Source organism: Hemiscyllium ocellatum, chromosome 43 (genome assembly GCF_020745735.1).
Source record: "Hemiscyllium ocellatum isolate sHemOce1 chromosome 43, sHemOce1.pat.X.cur, whole genome shotgun sequence".
Lineage (NCBI taxonomy): Eukaryota > Metazoa > Chordata > Chondrichthyes > Orectolobiformes > Hemiscylliidae > Hemiscyllium > Hemiscyllium ocellatum.
The window spans coordinates 12,524,984-12,542,002 of NC_083443.1; the positions used below are offsets into that span (position 1 = coordinate 12,524,984).

Below are 17,019 nucleotides of genomic sequence, written 5' to 3' on the forward strand. Positions count from 1 at the left end.
TAGGGATAGAAGGTGTGGTTGGTGTTGTGGAACTAACTGCAGAACAGTTGGAATGGTACGAGATGTCTGAAGAAGCTATAGCGCATGTCACATTGGCAGTGCATGCTGAATATCATGCCAAGGATCTGGGACCTATGTTCAAACGCTTGATGGCGCTAACTGATTGGGTTTGGACTCAGTTACCTGGCTTACAATATTCACCCTCCGATGAAGCTTATAGAATTATGTACAGAACAACTGACATGGTGCTCCTGGAACATAGGCAGATTGAAAGGTTTCATGGCAGGGAAAAGACAGACCATCCACAGGCTGCAGCGATGCTTGATACTCTACCTGATACCTTGTGGTCAGCAGGTTCGATGGACGTTGGATACTGCAAACATGTCATACCAATCACATTCGATTTAATAGACCACACTCCGATTTGGCAGAGACAGTACCCACACAAACCAGAGGCTGAAGCCGGCATTGCCGACACAATTGAAGGATTGGTAGCAGTAGGGGTGTTAGAACCCTCCCAGTCAGCCTGGAACACTCCTATCTTACCTGTAGAGAAGCAGAATACAGGCAAATATAGGATGGCGCATGATCTTAGATGGATCAATAGTGTCATTTCTACTCCAACAGTTCCAGTCCCAAACCCTTACACTGCGATGTCTGTGCTGACCCCTGACCATAAGTGGTTCTCGTGCATTGATCTGGCCAACGCGTTCTTCTGTTTACCCCTAGCTGATCATTTGAGGGACATTTTGTCGTTCACCTACAAAGGCCAACAACTTCATTATACAAGGGTCCCTCAAGGGTTCATTTTGTCGCTTGGGGTGTTTAATCAGGTACTGAAACAGTAGCTGAAGGATCTGACACTCCCAAAGGGGGTGGTATTGATCCAGTATGTGGATGACATTCTTTTGACGGCACCCGACCATGTTTCTTGTTTGGCAGCTACAAAGTCGTTGCTGCTTCTCCTGTATAACGTCGGTTTCAAAGTTTCACGGGCTAAATTGCAATGCTGCAGACGAACGGTGTCTTTTCTGGGTAGAGTTATTTCTGCTAAGGGAACAGGTGTGTCTCCGTCCCATAGATCCTCCATTCTGCATCATACCAAACCAGTCACTGTAAAAGACATGCTCTCATTTCTTGGGTTGGCAGGATACAGTAGACAATTCGTTGCATCATATGGGGTGCTCACTTTCCTTCTAAGGGCCATGATAAATGAACAAGGCATGAGAAATTTGTCGGCCCATTTGCAGTGGACCACGGAGGCAGACGAAAGTTTCATATCTCTTAAACAGGCCCTAACGCGGGCTGCTGATTTAGCGGTCCCAGATTACAAAGAGCCATTTTTCCTCGATATTTCTGAATAAGTACACACAATAAATGGTGTTCTTTTTCAGAAAAAAGGGGGAGGCAGGCAGGTGCTGATGTATGTAAGTGTTACCCTTGACCCAATAGAGGACAGACACCCGCCATATACAAGACATGCAGCAGGGGTAGCAAAAATTCTCCAAAAGGTAGCACATATAGTCATGGGCCATTCACTAACAGTACTGACGACACGTAGTATAGTGGCCTAAGTGAACTCAACAGCCTTTACAATGACGTCACTACGGCAAACCAGGTTAGAGAAAATCCTGAATGCACCACATATAATTTTTACACACTAAGGAATTAACATGGCTGATAACATGGGAGAAGGAGAGCCACAAATGTGTGAGGAAAGGGCACAGAGAGACGCCAAAGTTAGGGCAGATTTACAGGCAATTCCATTAGTAGACCCAGAAGAAGTGCTGTTCACAGATGGTTGCTGTTACAGACATCCAACTGAAGGACTTAAAGCAGCCTATGCAGTGGTATGACAGACAAGTGAGGGATTTGAAGAAGTGTTGACAGGAAAAGTGACAGGCAAAGAATCAGCCCAGTTGGCTGAACTACAGGCAATGATAGCTACGTTAGAATGGTCAGAAGGAAAAAGAGTAAACATCTACACTGACTCTGCATATGTGGCAGGGGCCATACAGGTAGAACTCAGTCAATGGATCAGAGCAGGATTCTTAACAGCAGCAAAAACCCCAATTAAACATGAAAAAGAGGTGAGAAGATTAGCAGTGGCCCTATTGAAACCTGCACAAGTGGCGGTGATTAAGTGTAGAGGACATGATAAAACTGTTACAATAGTAGCTAAGGGCAATCAGGAAGCAGACTTAGCAGCAAAAAAAGCAGCAGGATATGCACCCCAGTACATAATGATGCAAACAGAGAGAACAGTGTATGACCTGCTGCCTGTCTGCGATGCAAATATGTTAATAACAGAGCAGCAGAAAGCTTCTCCTCATGAACTGACAGTATGGAGAGAGAGAAGGGCCATAGAGTCAGAAGGAATTTGAAGGTCACCGGACAGTAGACCAGTGCTACCCCCAGGTTTGATAGCTTCCATGCTCCAGGAAGCTCATGGGTTGACACACTGTGGAAAGACGCAGATGCAGAGGTATCTGACACATTGGTGGCATCCATACTTGCCGGCAATGATTGAAAATTATATCAGAGAATGTAAAACGTGTACAGAATATAATATAAAAACAACAGTGAAACCACACAAGGAAAAATTCTCTCTCCCAAGAATGCCAGGTCAGGAAATAGTGATTGACTACACTGACATGATAGAGAGAGTAAACAGATACAGGTACCTTTTGGTAGCAGTGGATACAAACACTGGTTGGCCAGAAGTGATACCTGCGAAAAAGGAAATCGCAAAAACAGTGATCAAATTTTTGATAAACCAATACATTCCAATGCATGGGTTTCCAAAGAGAGTCAGGTCAGATAATGGCACACATTTTAAGAACAAAGACCTGCAAGAAGTTGAAGCAGCTTTAGGACTGAAACATGCATTTGGAACAGTGTACCATCCTCAGTCACAGGGAAAAGTGGAAAGAATGAATCAGTCCATAAAAGGAAAAATAGGAAAAGTATGTGCACAAACGAAGTTAAGCTGGGTGGATGCCCTACCTTTAGCTTTAACGTCCATTAGAAGCTCAGTAAACTCTATCACAGGGTTTACCCCGTATGAGCTAACACCAGGGCAGCAGTTCCTGGGACCAGGAGCTGGAATACAGATGTTAGAGGGAGGAGTCTAGGTACAAACCTTATTATGACCAACTAACAGCTTTGGTGTCAGCTTTCTCCAAACAGGTTGGATCGGAAAAGGGGGACCTACAGAGCCAGGCGCCAACCACCACAGACTGAGTCCTGCTGAAAGTGATCAAACGGAAGTGGTCGGAGCCACGGTGGACAGGACCTTACAAGGTGGTGGAGAGGACATCTCATGCGGTCAGACTACAGGGGAAAGGAGACAACTGGTACCATTGGAGCCAGTGTGCAGCTACGGAACCGCCAACGAGAACTCTAGAACAAATAAGAACAGAAAAAAAGAGTAGAAGGGTCTTAAACTTTTAACTTCTTTTGTGTAAAGGATATCATGTTTACCTTAGTAACTAGCCCACAATATCCTAGGCTGTTGGGGTTGGGAGTTTTTGCTATTATTTTATGTATAAGTGTTATGCCACTGTTAATAAGGATATCAACCGCGAGGGACAAACACACAGACGAGGGAGAAAGTCCCAGGAATAAAAGATCAACAGGACAAGCGATGGACAAATGTTTAAGGGAGGCAGGGAGCCGGGTGCACATCAGACATGATAAAAAGCGTGGTACAACATATCAGTTTGACTTATGTGAAGTAATTAACTGTGGCCAAGATGCAGGAAGCTGGAGGGGGTACGATGTACATCTTTGCGTGCATTCCAATTACTATAGGTGGTGCCCGACGTGGAATCATGTACTAACATGGACTGGGGTAAAATGGGCACCCAAGCAGTTGCCATCCTCAGATGATAAATGGAAGGTTCGAGACCATGTGAGCCTGATTAGGGGGCAACTCGATCATTCCACAGAGCTAAAATAATCCACTCTTGTTAACCCTGACAAGATTCGACATTAACCCTGGTCCCAAAGAGGTACAGATTTACTGTGGGAGTGATGACAGAAGTTTTTATTTTGTAATAGGTGTAGATCAATCAGGAATGGATTCCATGGGACTAGTGAAGGTAACCCTAGTGGACCCTCCTACGAACCAGCCACAAACGGAAAACACAACAAGCATGGTGGTCACGTGATGCTCCGTTTCGCGGGCCGAAGGAGGTCACGTGGTGGTCCGTTTCGTGGACAAAGGAAGGTCACCTGGGGTCAGACATCCAGGAATGTGAGGAGGCAGAGAATGGAGTCAGATCAACAGCCAGTCAGAAGATAATCCCACCTTAGTGATTGCATGACATTTTGTATTGTATAAAAGACTGGGTCAGGGGCAGGAATACGTCGTTTCTTTTTGAACTGACACATTTTGTAGTTTGTCAGGGACAGAAAGGTTTAGACCTAGAGCTCTGTATATTTTATCCACTTACTGCTAGAATAAAACTAAAGAGTGTGAGATTGAATATCTTCTCCTATTGCTTCATTTAAAGAACACGCAGGACTCGGCTCACACATAGAAGAAAGTAAATTGGTAGATTGAGCCAAAGTCCAACAATGTTTAGACTGATTATAATCTAAAAAGTGAGTTGAGTCTTACATGGATTCGTACAGTTTTTGAGCCAAGTACAATGTAACTCTGCAAGTACAAAGTCACCCCACAAACGTGTATGTCTGTCTGGGTGTTTGTGAGTGTCTTGAGAGAGACTGTGTATGTATGTGTAAAGTGTCTTAAGTCTGTGAGAGGGTGTGTGTGTGTCTGGGGTGGGGGTTTGTGAGTGTCTGAGAGAGTGTATATGTGTATGAGTGTAAAGGGGTCTAAGCCGGTGAGAGTGCGTGTGATTGGGGGGGGGGGGGGGAGAGAGAGAAGAGTTGTGAGAGTGTATATGTGTGGGCGTGTGAAGTGTCTAAGTCTGATAGGATACATGCGAGTGTATGTGAGACGAGAGACTTAACGATCAAGGTATTTTTCAATGTATTATTTCAGTTACATCACATTGTAAACGTTTGCAATAAATGGTGCACTCCACAACCACTAGATGAGGCAGCAGAGCTCCGAAAGCGAGTGCTTCCAATTAAATCTGTTGGACCATAATCTGGTGTTGCGTGATTTTTTTTAACCAGTTCAACACCGGCAACTCCAAATCTTGTTACCAATGCACTCTAAATGCCTCTTCAAAATTTTCATTTCTCACGTGTCCTTTTTTTTGGAGGGGAATGGTCCTCCTTTTCCCTTCCCTTGGCCAGCGAAAGTACTTTTTGATGTAATTTCATGTCGGTCTGTGTTTAACACTGTGATAAATACTTGATGTCTATTCTCGACGATTCTGTTATGGCATTGGCGTCGTCATCGGCGACGGCTCAAACTGTCAAAGACGTTTCCAGAACCTCACTTCGGCTGGGGTGGGAGGGGCCGGAGAGAGAACCGCCGGAGGGCGGAGTCAGTGCACTGAGGCTGAATACAGAATCGCCGGGGGCGGAGTCAGTGCACTGAGGCTGAATACAGAATCGCCGGGGGCGGAGTCAGTGCACTGAGGCTGAATACAGAACTGCCGGGGGACGGAGTCAGTGCACGGGGGCTGAAGACAGAATCGCCGGGGGGCGGAGTCAGTGCACGGGGCCTGAAGACAGAATCGCTGGGGGGCGGGGTCAACTCTTGGGGGCCGAAAACCGCGCCGTCGGGGGGCGGGGTCAGGGCTCGTGGCTGAAGACTATGCCGCCGGGAGGCGGGGTCAGTGCAAATAAACTGAAGACTTGAACCGCCGGGCTGGGGGTCAGGGTGAAAGCGTGGGGCGGAGGCTGAAGACAGATCCACGGCGGGGGGGTGGCCTGGTGAATGCTGGGGGTAGGATCAGTGCTCGTGAGGCTGAAGACAGCGCCGCCGGGGGGCGGGGTCAGCGCTCGGGGGCTGAAGACAGCGCCGCCGGGGGGCGGGGTCAGCGCTCGGGGGCTGAAGACAGCGCCGCCGGGGGGCGGGGTCAGCGCTCGGGGGCTGAAGACAGCGCCGCCAGGGGGTGGGGTCAGTACTCACTGAGGCTCGAAGACAGCGCACGGCGAGGGGCGTGGCTAGTGCTCGGCGGGTTTTTGACGGTTGCGGGCACCGGGAACGGTTGGGAATCGAATGATCGGTGTAAGTGAGAAACGGGAGCTCGAGGCTCTAAGCGATGGAAGTGGGTTTTCCAATTTATATATGTGGGACGTGGAGCGTTGGTGGTTGTGTGTATCCTCCAGAATGACCCTGCATCTTCTACCGGCTTTTAAAGACAGACTTGCATTTCCATGGCGCCTTTGACATTCTCAGGATGTACTGAAGCTCTTTGCAGCTAACGAATTGATTTTGAAGCGTAGAGATTGTTGTACTGTAGGAAAGATCCCACCAGCAGCGATTTTGGGTGAGGGACTAATATTAATCCAGGACCCCAGTGAGAGTTTCATTGCTCTTCTTTGGAGTAGAGCAGCTCTACCCGAGAGGGCAGAGACGGGCTTGGCTTAATTTGAAAGATGTTACCTCTAAAAATGCAGTGCAACAACCTCAGCCCTACGCTAGAATGTAGCTTGAATTCTCTTCAGAATGTCATTTTGCCATGTTTGGGCTTGAACTCACATCTGATTCAAAGTGGAGAGGGTCTTTAGCAGTTGGCGGAGGGAGAGGATTAAGATTTTCAGGGCTTGTTTACTGCAACATTGGAATTGGATTGCAGAGTTGCCGATACCCCATGTGAGAACTGAGATGATGTGGAAGGAGAATAGCAGACAGTGGTCTGTACAGGAGAACACATTTGGAATATTAGTGATACACAGTCGCCTATACAGGATCAATGACCATCTGCATTCTTCTGGTAGGATGGTTGGTACCAGAGATAACAAATTTTAAAGTAATTCTTTTGTTTTAAGAAAAGTCATTTGGATGTGGGGAAATGAAGAAATGTTCAATGTTAGAGTTGTGTTGTGAAAAGCACTGCTTGAAAGTTTGGGGGAAGCAGATCCAACATTCTATTTCAAAAGTGAAATAGATAGCAATGCAAAGGAAATATGTGTTGTGTGAGGGAGTGGGAATAATTGGATAATGCTTTGAGGTTCAGTGAGTATTCTGGTGAGGCAATTTTGTAAAATCAATAAGCTGGATTTTACATTGTAGAGTTGAATGTACAAACATAATTGTTAATTAGTGTGGGGTCGGACATGTCTGTTATGAAGATGCAATGTTTAACATGATTGATGTTCCTCTAATGGTGGAACATTACTGCTGTATGAGCTGTGAAGGTGTGCTTCACTATCCTGTTCGACACCAAAAAAAATGGAAACTAAGTTGATTCTTCATCCTATGTCCCAGTACATGGAAAATCTGGAAGAAATCAGGAGAAATTTCATAAAAAGCCAAAGAAAAACTTTTATGTTTATACGTCTCAAAGCACCTTGTAGCTAATGAAGCACTTTTGAAGTGTATTCACTGATGTAACAACTTGGCAGCCAATTTCCACACAGCAAGTTCTCTCAAATAATGTTCAGATAATCAATTCATTTTTGTGATATTGATTGAGGGATAAATGTTGACCTAAGATATTACTGCCCAACTCTTCTTTTGAAGCAGTGCTGTGGGAGCTTTTACATCCACTCAAGCTTTGGTTTAACATCACAGCCACAGATGGCAGTTCCAGCAGGGTAGCATTCCTTCAGTACTGCACTGGAGTGTCAGCCTTTATCATTGTCCTCAAGCTCGCGAGTTCAACTTGTACCCTGAAAATAGTGATGCAGAGGTAAGGACACTACCAATTGAGCCACAGTTGACCCAACAAGTTAAAGTTTTAAAGACTGTAGATGAGTGAGCCACATATTCTGCATCAAGTGGATAAAGCCTCAAGTAGATGTATAGGATTGCAGTGACTTGGAATTATTTTTGTATTGCAGTTATGATTGATAAAAGGAACCTTTAGTCTTTGTATGTCTAATTCCAACAAGCTGATTGCTGGAATCTGCTGATCTTTTTTTTGTCGTGGAAAGTCCAACACGATAAATTAATCTGGAACAGAATAGGAACTACGCATTGAGTAGCTGGTTCTCCAACTTAAGCATATGCAGGGTTCCATCCATTTGGGCCAGCAGTGAATGGCAAAGTCAAGTGAAGAATATCTCTTTTGAGATGACTGCAGGCATTAAAATTGGAAATCCTTCTGAAAGGTGAAACCATTCAAATACTTTTTGTCTACAGGTGGGACCTTGTTATTGATCAAGTATTGCTGTCATGGCATTGGACAAAATTATCCAGGATGCACTGACCCAGTTTGTTCAACTTCACATCCCAGATGCTGATCTCAGGTGGGTGGTAAAGGAATCTTATGTAGCACTTTGGAATACCAAAACTACTTTGCAGCCACTGAACTACTTTGAAATAGAGTTTCCATTTAGGTGCACACAGCAATCAATTTGCATACAGTAAGATCTCCAATACATAAAAGAAGTTGATCAAATGATCTGATTTTAAGTCATGTTGGCCAGGGCATTCGGATACTCCCTCGTTCTTAAAAATATGCTAGACTTTTTTGTTTTACATCCACTTAGTAGGACCCGTGGTTTAATGTTTCACAGTAAAGACAGTACCCTCGACAATGCCTAAATACTATCACTACTCCACTAAAATGCCAACTTGAAATATGTACTTAGACCTTCCTTTTTAGCTTGAAACTGATGTTTTGAATTGGGTTAGAGTATGAACTCTGAACCAAAACTAAACACCCTGACGAAAAGTTGTCTGCTTTCACCGTATGACCTATTGATGGTTAGTGTCTGTTGATATAGCTAATTGCTATAGTTAAAGAATAACTAGAGTGGTACTGTGTGATAGTTCCCTTGGAATCTGAGTTGCTGTGACAAGCACTTTCTCCATGTTACAATCTGGAGATGTAGTTAGTGACAAGTGAGGTTCCAACATTCCCTCCATAAAACATGGCTGAGCAGGAATCTCTCCGTCTCTTACCACTTGCTACTGGCATGCTTTAAAGATTTGTAGGTCGTTACTCAAATGTTTAGCCATGTATGAATTCACCTTTGGCCATCATGTCCCAGACTGGCATTTGAACCCATAGCTTCTAGCTTATAGGCAGTGATGGTCCCTACTGTGCCACAACACTTTTACATAATGTAAAATGGTTTAATGGCCTTGTTTTTAAAATGGACTCTGGGTGGGGTCAGGAAAGATCTTTGCTGAGATGTTCTCTGATTTTTAATGGATTGCCAGAAATCCACATCTTGGCACAACAATGGAATGCACTTGAATACAGTACAAAACAGCTCAGAGGAGAATGATTGTGACTTGGGCATATTCTCCATGAGGGGGCTGAAAAACAGGAGATTTGGACCACATGGGGCATCAGAAAAATCTTGAGCAAGGACGGGAAGTCACAGGCACCTCACAGAAAGGGAACACAGGAACTAGAGGCACAGCCGTCAGGGTAAGACAACGGGATCACAGAACAAATTTTTAGGGAAAGAGCAGGGACACTGACCCAGGGAAGAGAACACAAAGCTCGATAGGTCATTGGGAGCTCAGAAGGGAATGACTAGTAATGGACCCAAGGAGGAAATGAAAGCAAGCACAATAAACATGTTGTCTACAGAGGTGGCTTAGACCAAATGAACCCTCCATGCAATCACCTGGAACAAGCAGAATAATTGGGTGGACACCTCTCATAGCACATGGATGTTTTGAAGAAAACCTGACCAATTGAAAATATTAACTGTTTATTTCCTCAACATGATGAGTGCTTTCAAGCATGTTTTGACACTGCCTAATTCATAACCCAAATTTTTTAGAGCAAATTAAGTAGTTCTGAAGTATTCTAATGGAAATGTGGCAACAATTTACACAAATCAAAGTTCCACACACATCAACATAACTGACCAGGTAATTTGTTTTGGGTAAAAGCAAAACACCGTGGATGCCAGAGTTCTGAAGGTACTGAGTATGCCAGAGTAGATTAGATTACTTACAGTGTGGAAACAGGCCCTTCGGCCCAACAAGTCCACACCGACCCACCAAAGCGCAACCCACCCATACCCCTACATTTACCCTTTACCTAACACTACAGGCAATTTAGCACGGCCAATTCACCGGACCCGCACATCTTTGGACTGTGGGAGGAAACCAGAGCATTTGGAGGAAACCCATGCAGACACGGGGAGAACGTGCAAACTCCACACAGTCAGTCGCCTGAGGCGGGAATTGAACCCAGGTCTCTGGCGCTGTGAGACAGCAGTGCCAACCACTGTGCCACTGTGTAACTCAGCAGGTCTGGCTGCATCTGTGAGAGAGACAAAAACAAGTTAATGTTTTGCACCCAATGATTCTTTTACCGGTTATTGATTTTTAAAAAAATACTACTTTTAAGCAGAATCAAGTTGGAATCTATGATATATACAATCAGACAGTTGTACTTTATCTCCATAAAACAATAACAAAGTGATCGAGCTGAAAGTGTTTCAGTGGCCTGGCAGAAAGGAAGGGAGTTGTGAAACAATACAGTCAGGCTACTAGAAATGCATTTGCATGTTCGATGATCGACACTGTGACTGTGTTGTGATGGGACAGTCACATTGATTTTTTTCCTCCTGTAGTGTGATGGATGAGGTGATTCTGTCCTATATCACCAGTGTACTGGAGGAACTTGGATCTCCAGACTCGTCTGAAGAGAACTTTGATGTGGAAATGTTTGTGGAAATGATGGCAGCTTATGTCCCAGGCTTCGCAGAGATAAGCAGGTGGGCAATTTTTTGCACTTGCAGGTAGTTTGATAGTGTACTGAATAATCGGAGTTTGAGAGGAGTCCTGTAGAACCTCCACTATTATTAATAATAGGGTACAGCACCTTCAGTCCTCACTTTCTCCTACAAAATTGTATTGTGTAACATTTGAAAATTTGGGGAAATATAAGTTTATCATCAATGTTAATGTTTTGATGTGGAATATTCTGCTTGGTTCTGGTTTGTTCACTTTAGTCCTTTTGGATTTGCAGAATCATTCGTTATAGTTCAGCATATTGGTGGTGACTCGGTGGCTAGTGCTATCATTTCTGAATCAGAAGGTTATGCGTTCAAGCCCCTCACCAGAGACAACATAAATCCAGGCTGACACTCCAGCTGCGCTATCACAGGTGCTGTCTTTCAGATCTGAGCTTAATCTGAGGCTCCATTGTCCCTCACAAGAAGACATCAAAGGTTGCACAGCTATATTTCATTAAAAAAAAATCAGAGGCTTTCTCCCCGGTGTCATGTTCAACACTTATCCTACACCATGATGACTAGCACCTGATGAAGGAGCAGTTCTCTGAAAGCTTGTGTTTTCAAATAAACCTGGTGGACTATAACCTGGTGTTTTATGATTTTTGACCTTAACCCATATTAGCATTGGACATAAAATGCTTTGGAGTTAATGAAACGTAATCTTCCTGTTGTTCGGATGGTATAGTCTGAAGTGGTCATTCTTCATATTGCCAGCATGAGTTGGCAATTTATACTTTGCTAATGTGCTGTTTCCGATGGCCACTGTTTGGTACTGAAGAGTTACAGTTACAGTCAGAGGGCACAGTTAGACTTCATATTAAAGTCAGGCAGCAAGTAATCTCTGTGAGCATGAAAGCCCTGAATAAGATAAACCCATAATGGTCAGATTAAGATATGATGGCGAAATATACATTTTTTTTTAGATTTAAACTTCAATGTCATATGTAATCAAGTACAAAAGTTCATGAGTACAGTGAAAAGTTAGCATGTTTTGAGAAGATTTGTAGCTCAGGTTGAGGTTCTGGATGTAGGTTTGCTTGCTGAGCTGGAAGGTTCATTTTCAGATGTTTAGTCACCATACTAGGTAACATCTTCAGTGAGCTTCCAGGCGAAGCACTGCTGATGATTTCAGCTTTCTATTTATATGTTTGGGTTTCTTTGTGTTGGTGATGTCATTTCCTGTTCGTTTTCTCAGGGGGTGGTAAATCAGGACCACGTCAATATGTTTGTTGATAGAGTTCCCATTGGCATTAATGGCATTCCAACTGAAACTCTATCAACATTAACTTGGACCCGATTTACCACCCCCTGAGAAAAAGAACAGGAAATGACATCACCAACCCAAACATATAGGCTCACTGAAGATGTTACTTAGTGTAGTGCCAAAATGACTGAAAATGAACCTTCCAGCTCAGTGAGTAAACCCACATCCACGGTGAAAAGTTTTCAGTGTCGCCACACATGGTGCCGTCTTGGGTACATGTATCTAGGTGCAAGATTGTTCCTTATTTCTTTCTATGTTAAAAGGTAAACATTGCAGTCAGTCTTAGTATATCACAAAAAAGATTGAAGTTAAACATTACAGTCAGTTTTAGTATTGAATGGAAAATAAAGCTAAAAGTTCAACCAGTGCAGTCTTTAAATGCTTAGCCATGTTGGGACTGGACTTCCTACAAGGGCTCGATCACCTCTTTTTGGCACACTTTCTCTGCCCTGGCTCAATTTCCTCTGCTCTCATCATTGCTGCAGATGTTGGGGGAACCTCCACCGCCACTTTGGGCTCACTCCTGAGATCTCAGATGCTACCACACACCAGACCGCCATAGCCCTGATCCAGATGCCATCTGCGCTGGGCCTCAGTCTTGCCATTGGTCCATGTGTCGGGCATCGGGAACTTACCAAGTGTCCCAGCTGCTTCACACTGGACATCTAGCCAACTGCCAAAATCAGTGTGCTCAATGGTGGTGGTGGTGCTGGTGCTGCTGCTGTCTGTCTCCAGAAGGTAATTTAGTAGAAAATAAAATTTAAAAATTAAAACTATAAAGAAAAAAGAAAAGTAAGAAGAGTGGTTGAGCATACTCCACTGCCATCTTGTCGAAATATGTGATTAGTGGTTAAGTGAGATCATGCAGAAATAAGTGATTTCACAATCAGTAGATGAGATCTAAAGTGCTGCAGTCCTACTACATCAGTTATCAATGGTAGTGCTCAGTTAAATAACATACCACAGAAGAAGGCTTTTCAAATATCAGTATCCTCTATGATGGAAAAACCTGGAACATTGTTGCACAAGGTGAGGCTGAAGCATTTCTAACCACCTTTGTCAGACATGCCGAGTGAGATATCTCCAGCACCACTGATGTCAGTCTCCAGCCAATTCAATTCACTCCATCAATAAATGGCTGAAGTCATTGAATACTACAGATGTTCTGGACCTTGACCGCATTCTGTCAATAGTACTGAAGACTTGTGTTCCAAAATGAGCCCGTCCTAAGGCAAATTGTTCCAGTACAACAACACTTGCAGCTACCTAACAACGTAGGAAATTGCACAGCAAAGTCCTGCATACACAAAGTAACACAAATACAACCCAGCCAATTATCACCATCATTCCATTTTCGACTATCTACAAAGTGATGGAAGGTGTCATCAACTATGTTATTGAGCAACACTTGCTTAGCAATAACCTGTGCATTGATGCTCAGTTTGGGTTTTGCCAGACTGCTCCGCTCCTCTCATTATTTCATTCTTTGTTTAGAATATGGACAAAAGAGGTAAATAGCAAAGATGAGGTGAGAGTAAATGCCCTTGACATTAAGGCTGTGTTGCATCGTGCAACCTTAGGAAATCTGGAGCCAAATGGAATTCTATATTCATTTTAATCATACCATGGATGATTCTGATTATTGGAGGTCCGCCATCTTTGCTCCAGGGTATCTCTGCAGGAATTCCTCAGGGTAGTGTCTTAGAGCCAGTCGTCTTCAGCCACTCATCAGTGACCTTCACTCCATCAAAAGGTCAGGAGTGGAGATATTCGCTGATTTGTACAGTGTTCAGCAGTTTGAGCTGACGAATGGCAAGCAACATTCACACAAATGTGTAAGGCAATATCTTTGACAAGAGAGAACCTAACCATCATCCCTTGACATTCAGTGGAATTAACATTACTGAATCCCCAACATCCTGAGGGTTACCATTGACTAGAAACTGGACTGGACTAGCTATATGAATACTGAAGCTATAAGCATAGGTCAGAGGCTAGGAATCCTGTAGTGAGTAACGCTCACCTCCTGACTCCTCAAACCTGCCCATCGTCTACACGGCACAAGTCAGGAGTGTAATGGAATATTCCCCACTTGCTGGATGAATGCAGCTTCAGCAACAAGCTTCATTGCATCCACTTGATTAATTCTACATCCACTTTCTCCATGTCCGACACTCATTAGCAGCAGTGTATACCATCTGCAAGATGCATTGTAGAAATTCACCAAGGTTCCTGACAGTGTCTTCGGAAGACATGACCATTACCATGTAAAAAACCAAGGGCAGCAGATACATGGGAGCATCACCAGCTGCAAGTTCCCAACAAGCTGCATACCATCCTGATTTGGAAATATATCGCTGTTCATTCAGTGTTGCTGGGTCAAAATCCTGGAATTCCATTCATAACAGCATGGTGTGTCCCTCTACCACATAGACCAAGAATGAGGCTCACCATGCCACTCAAGGGCATTAAATGCTAGTGGTCCAACACCCTCAATGCATAATTTTAAAAAAGGTTTTCAGATCTGACATAGATGAATGGCAACATTTCTTACACATATGGGCACCAGCATTCCCTCTAATTTTCTTACTGTCTTGCAGGCATCTGAGTCCAGTGCACAGCACTGACTTCTGGAACAATGCTGTGCTGCACTGGAATGGTTGGGTATCTGCACAGCTTGGAGGGAGTATTGATAGGAACCATATTTTTCTTTATTAATTTACAGAATGTGAGTATTGTTGGCTAGGCCAGCATTTATTGCAAATCCCTAACTGCCCAAGAGCCATAACATTGGTTATGGGTCTGGAGTCATATGTAGGCCAGACCACATTTCTTTCCCAAAGGGCATAAATGAACCAGTTGGATGTTTTTCCATCAATCAGTAGATTCTTAATTCTGATTTTTTTTTTTTATAAATTGAATGCAAATTCCGCCATCTGCTGTGGCAGGATTCTGCACTGAGTCCCCAGGACATTAATAGTCTGGTGATAATACCACTATGGCAAAGCCTCTCCTGATTTAAGTCAAGATTAGAGTGGTGCTGGAAAAGGTGCTCAGGTGGCATCAGAGGAGCAGGAAAATTGACATTTTGGGCAAAAGCCCTTCATCAGGAATGTCCTTTCTTGCTCCTCTGCTGCCTGACCTGCTGTGCTTTTCTAGCACCACTCGACTCTTGACTCTAATCTCCAGTACCTGCAATACCCACTTTCACCTCTCCTGATTTAAGTCAGAATGAGGTTTTAGGAGTTCCAAGATTTTATTGGTTCACAGAATATAGGTGTTGCTGGCGGGATGATATTTAATGCCTATGCCCAGTTGGCATTCATAGGTGGTAGTGAGCTGGGTTAGGGCAGGGGGAGTTGTTAGTATGTATATATGCAATGATGTTTAGAAGAGACTGACAGGATTTTAATCCAGCCACAAGTCAGGATAGTGTGTAGTCAGAAGGTATCAGTACATGAAGTCCTAAGTTTGCAACTAGTGCTTTGGACCTTACAAAAGTAAACGGAGTATATTGGGTTTGTGATATCAGCGTGATTACATGTGGAATGAAAAACACACATCAGTCTTTGTGTAAGATGTTTAGTCTTCATCTGGAGAATGGCAGCCAATTTGAGTCCTTATGCCATTTGAAAGATAAAGAGAAAACAGTATTATCTACTTGGAACACTGGAAGCTTTTCAATTATTGTTTCCCTGTCTCACCCTCCCTTTCAGCACAGATCAGTTAGGCTGTGCATCAGTTCCTAATTGCTCACTGAGGCCGGTTGCTATCCCATTGGAAATAGAGAATTGATTTCCCCTCTAAACCTCCTATATACTGGCTTATTCTGTGACATTAGTCGGTTATCTGTGAATCAGTTGCTCAGCACAGTGGTCAAACCTGTAGCCTGTATGTTCTGGTGATAAATAGGGAGAATCATTCACAAAGAAGAATTTGTACAGAGTGGATTGAGAGAAACTGTTGCCATTCATGAAAGGTTCAAAACAAAAAGGTAGGAATTTATAGCAATTGGTAAAAGAATCAGTGTGTGTGTGTGTGTGTGTGTGTGTGTGTGTGTGTGTGTGTGTGTGTGTGTGTGTGTGTGAGAGAGAGAGAGAGGCAGGTTCAATTAAAGAATTCAAAGGAGAGTATAATTGGTTGAAAAGAGAGAATGGCACCAAGTCGGTTGTTCATTTGGAAAACTGATTGTGGACACGACAGGCCAAATGGCCATCTCCTGCGTTGTGACAATTCTGTGGTAAATGTTTGATTGTTTGGCAATTGAAAAATTACCTGGTTATTTTTCAGTGTCACTATCTGCGAGATGATGTTTGATTTGGCTGCACGTCTGGTAGAAGCTCGTAACAAAGGTAAGATCTGAGGATTTTGTCAACTGGGATTGCTGTAGAGACAAGATAGTATGTATTAAGCTCAGCGTTGGTGCCTCTGCCAGGGAATGGGAGACATTATATTCTGCATCCCATTCCTGCAAGACCAGGTGTCTGTATGCAGAGAGGGTGGAGGAGAAAGGCAGACAGAGAGGCTATGGTAAATGTCAGTGGTTTATTTGCAGGGGTGTAAACATGAACAGTAATTATTCAAAGCTGCAATTTTTCCCAACAATCATGTTTATGGGCTCTTTTATCACTTGAATGCATTCCTATGGAATTGAGAATATGGTGACATTTAAAAAGAATGCATTCCCAGTGTCAACAGAAATGAAAGGAATGTTTAAGAAGCCAAATGTGGGTGTAGTCAAAATGGCTGCATTTTTAAAGATCTCTATTAGTCATAATTTGACCATCATGTAGGTCATAAACTAAACTCTGCAAAAAAACTTTGACCAATTTGACATCAAAATGTGGATTAACATACCATATTAACTAAAGGGATTTTTGTACATAATGGGTGTCATTTTGTTTTGGAAAATTGACACCCCATCAGACCTTTTTTGCAAACCTTGGAGGAACCTA

General features: G+C 43.5%; 1 protein-coding gene across 4 annotated transcripts in view; it reads left to right on the forward strand.

Moving 5' to 3' along the window:
- The first annotated feature begins 5,727 nt into the window (after window positions 1-5,727).
- Window positions 5,728-17,019, forward strand: part of cuedc2 (CUE domain containing 2) — a 35,317-nt gene continuing 24,025 nt past the window's right edge. For 2 of the 4 annotated variants that reach the window (XM_060854153.1, XM_060854150.1), the window contains exons 1-4: window positions 6,068-6,154; window positions 8,234-8,340; window positions 10,636-10,779; window positions 16,355-16,416. In XM_060854153.1, coding sequence (XP_060710136.1) covers window positions 8,267-8,340; window positions 10,636-10,779; window positions 16,355-16,416 — 280 coding nt within the window. In that variant the 5' untranslated portion in view covers window positions 6,068-6,154; window positions 8,234-8,266. Of the gene's footprint in view, window positions 5,756-6,067; window positions 6,155-6,331; window positions 6,417-8,233; window positions 8,341-10,635; window positions 10,780-16,354; window positions 16,417-17,019 lie in introns of those variants that run through there. The other 2 variants (XM_060854151.1, XM_060854152.1) reach the window with 2 other exon arrangements.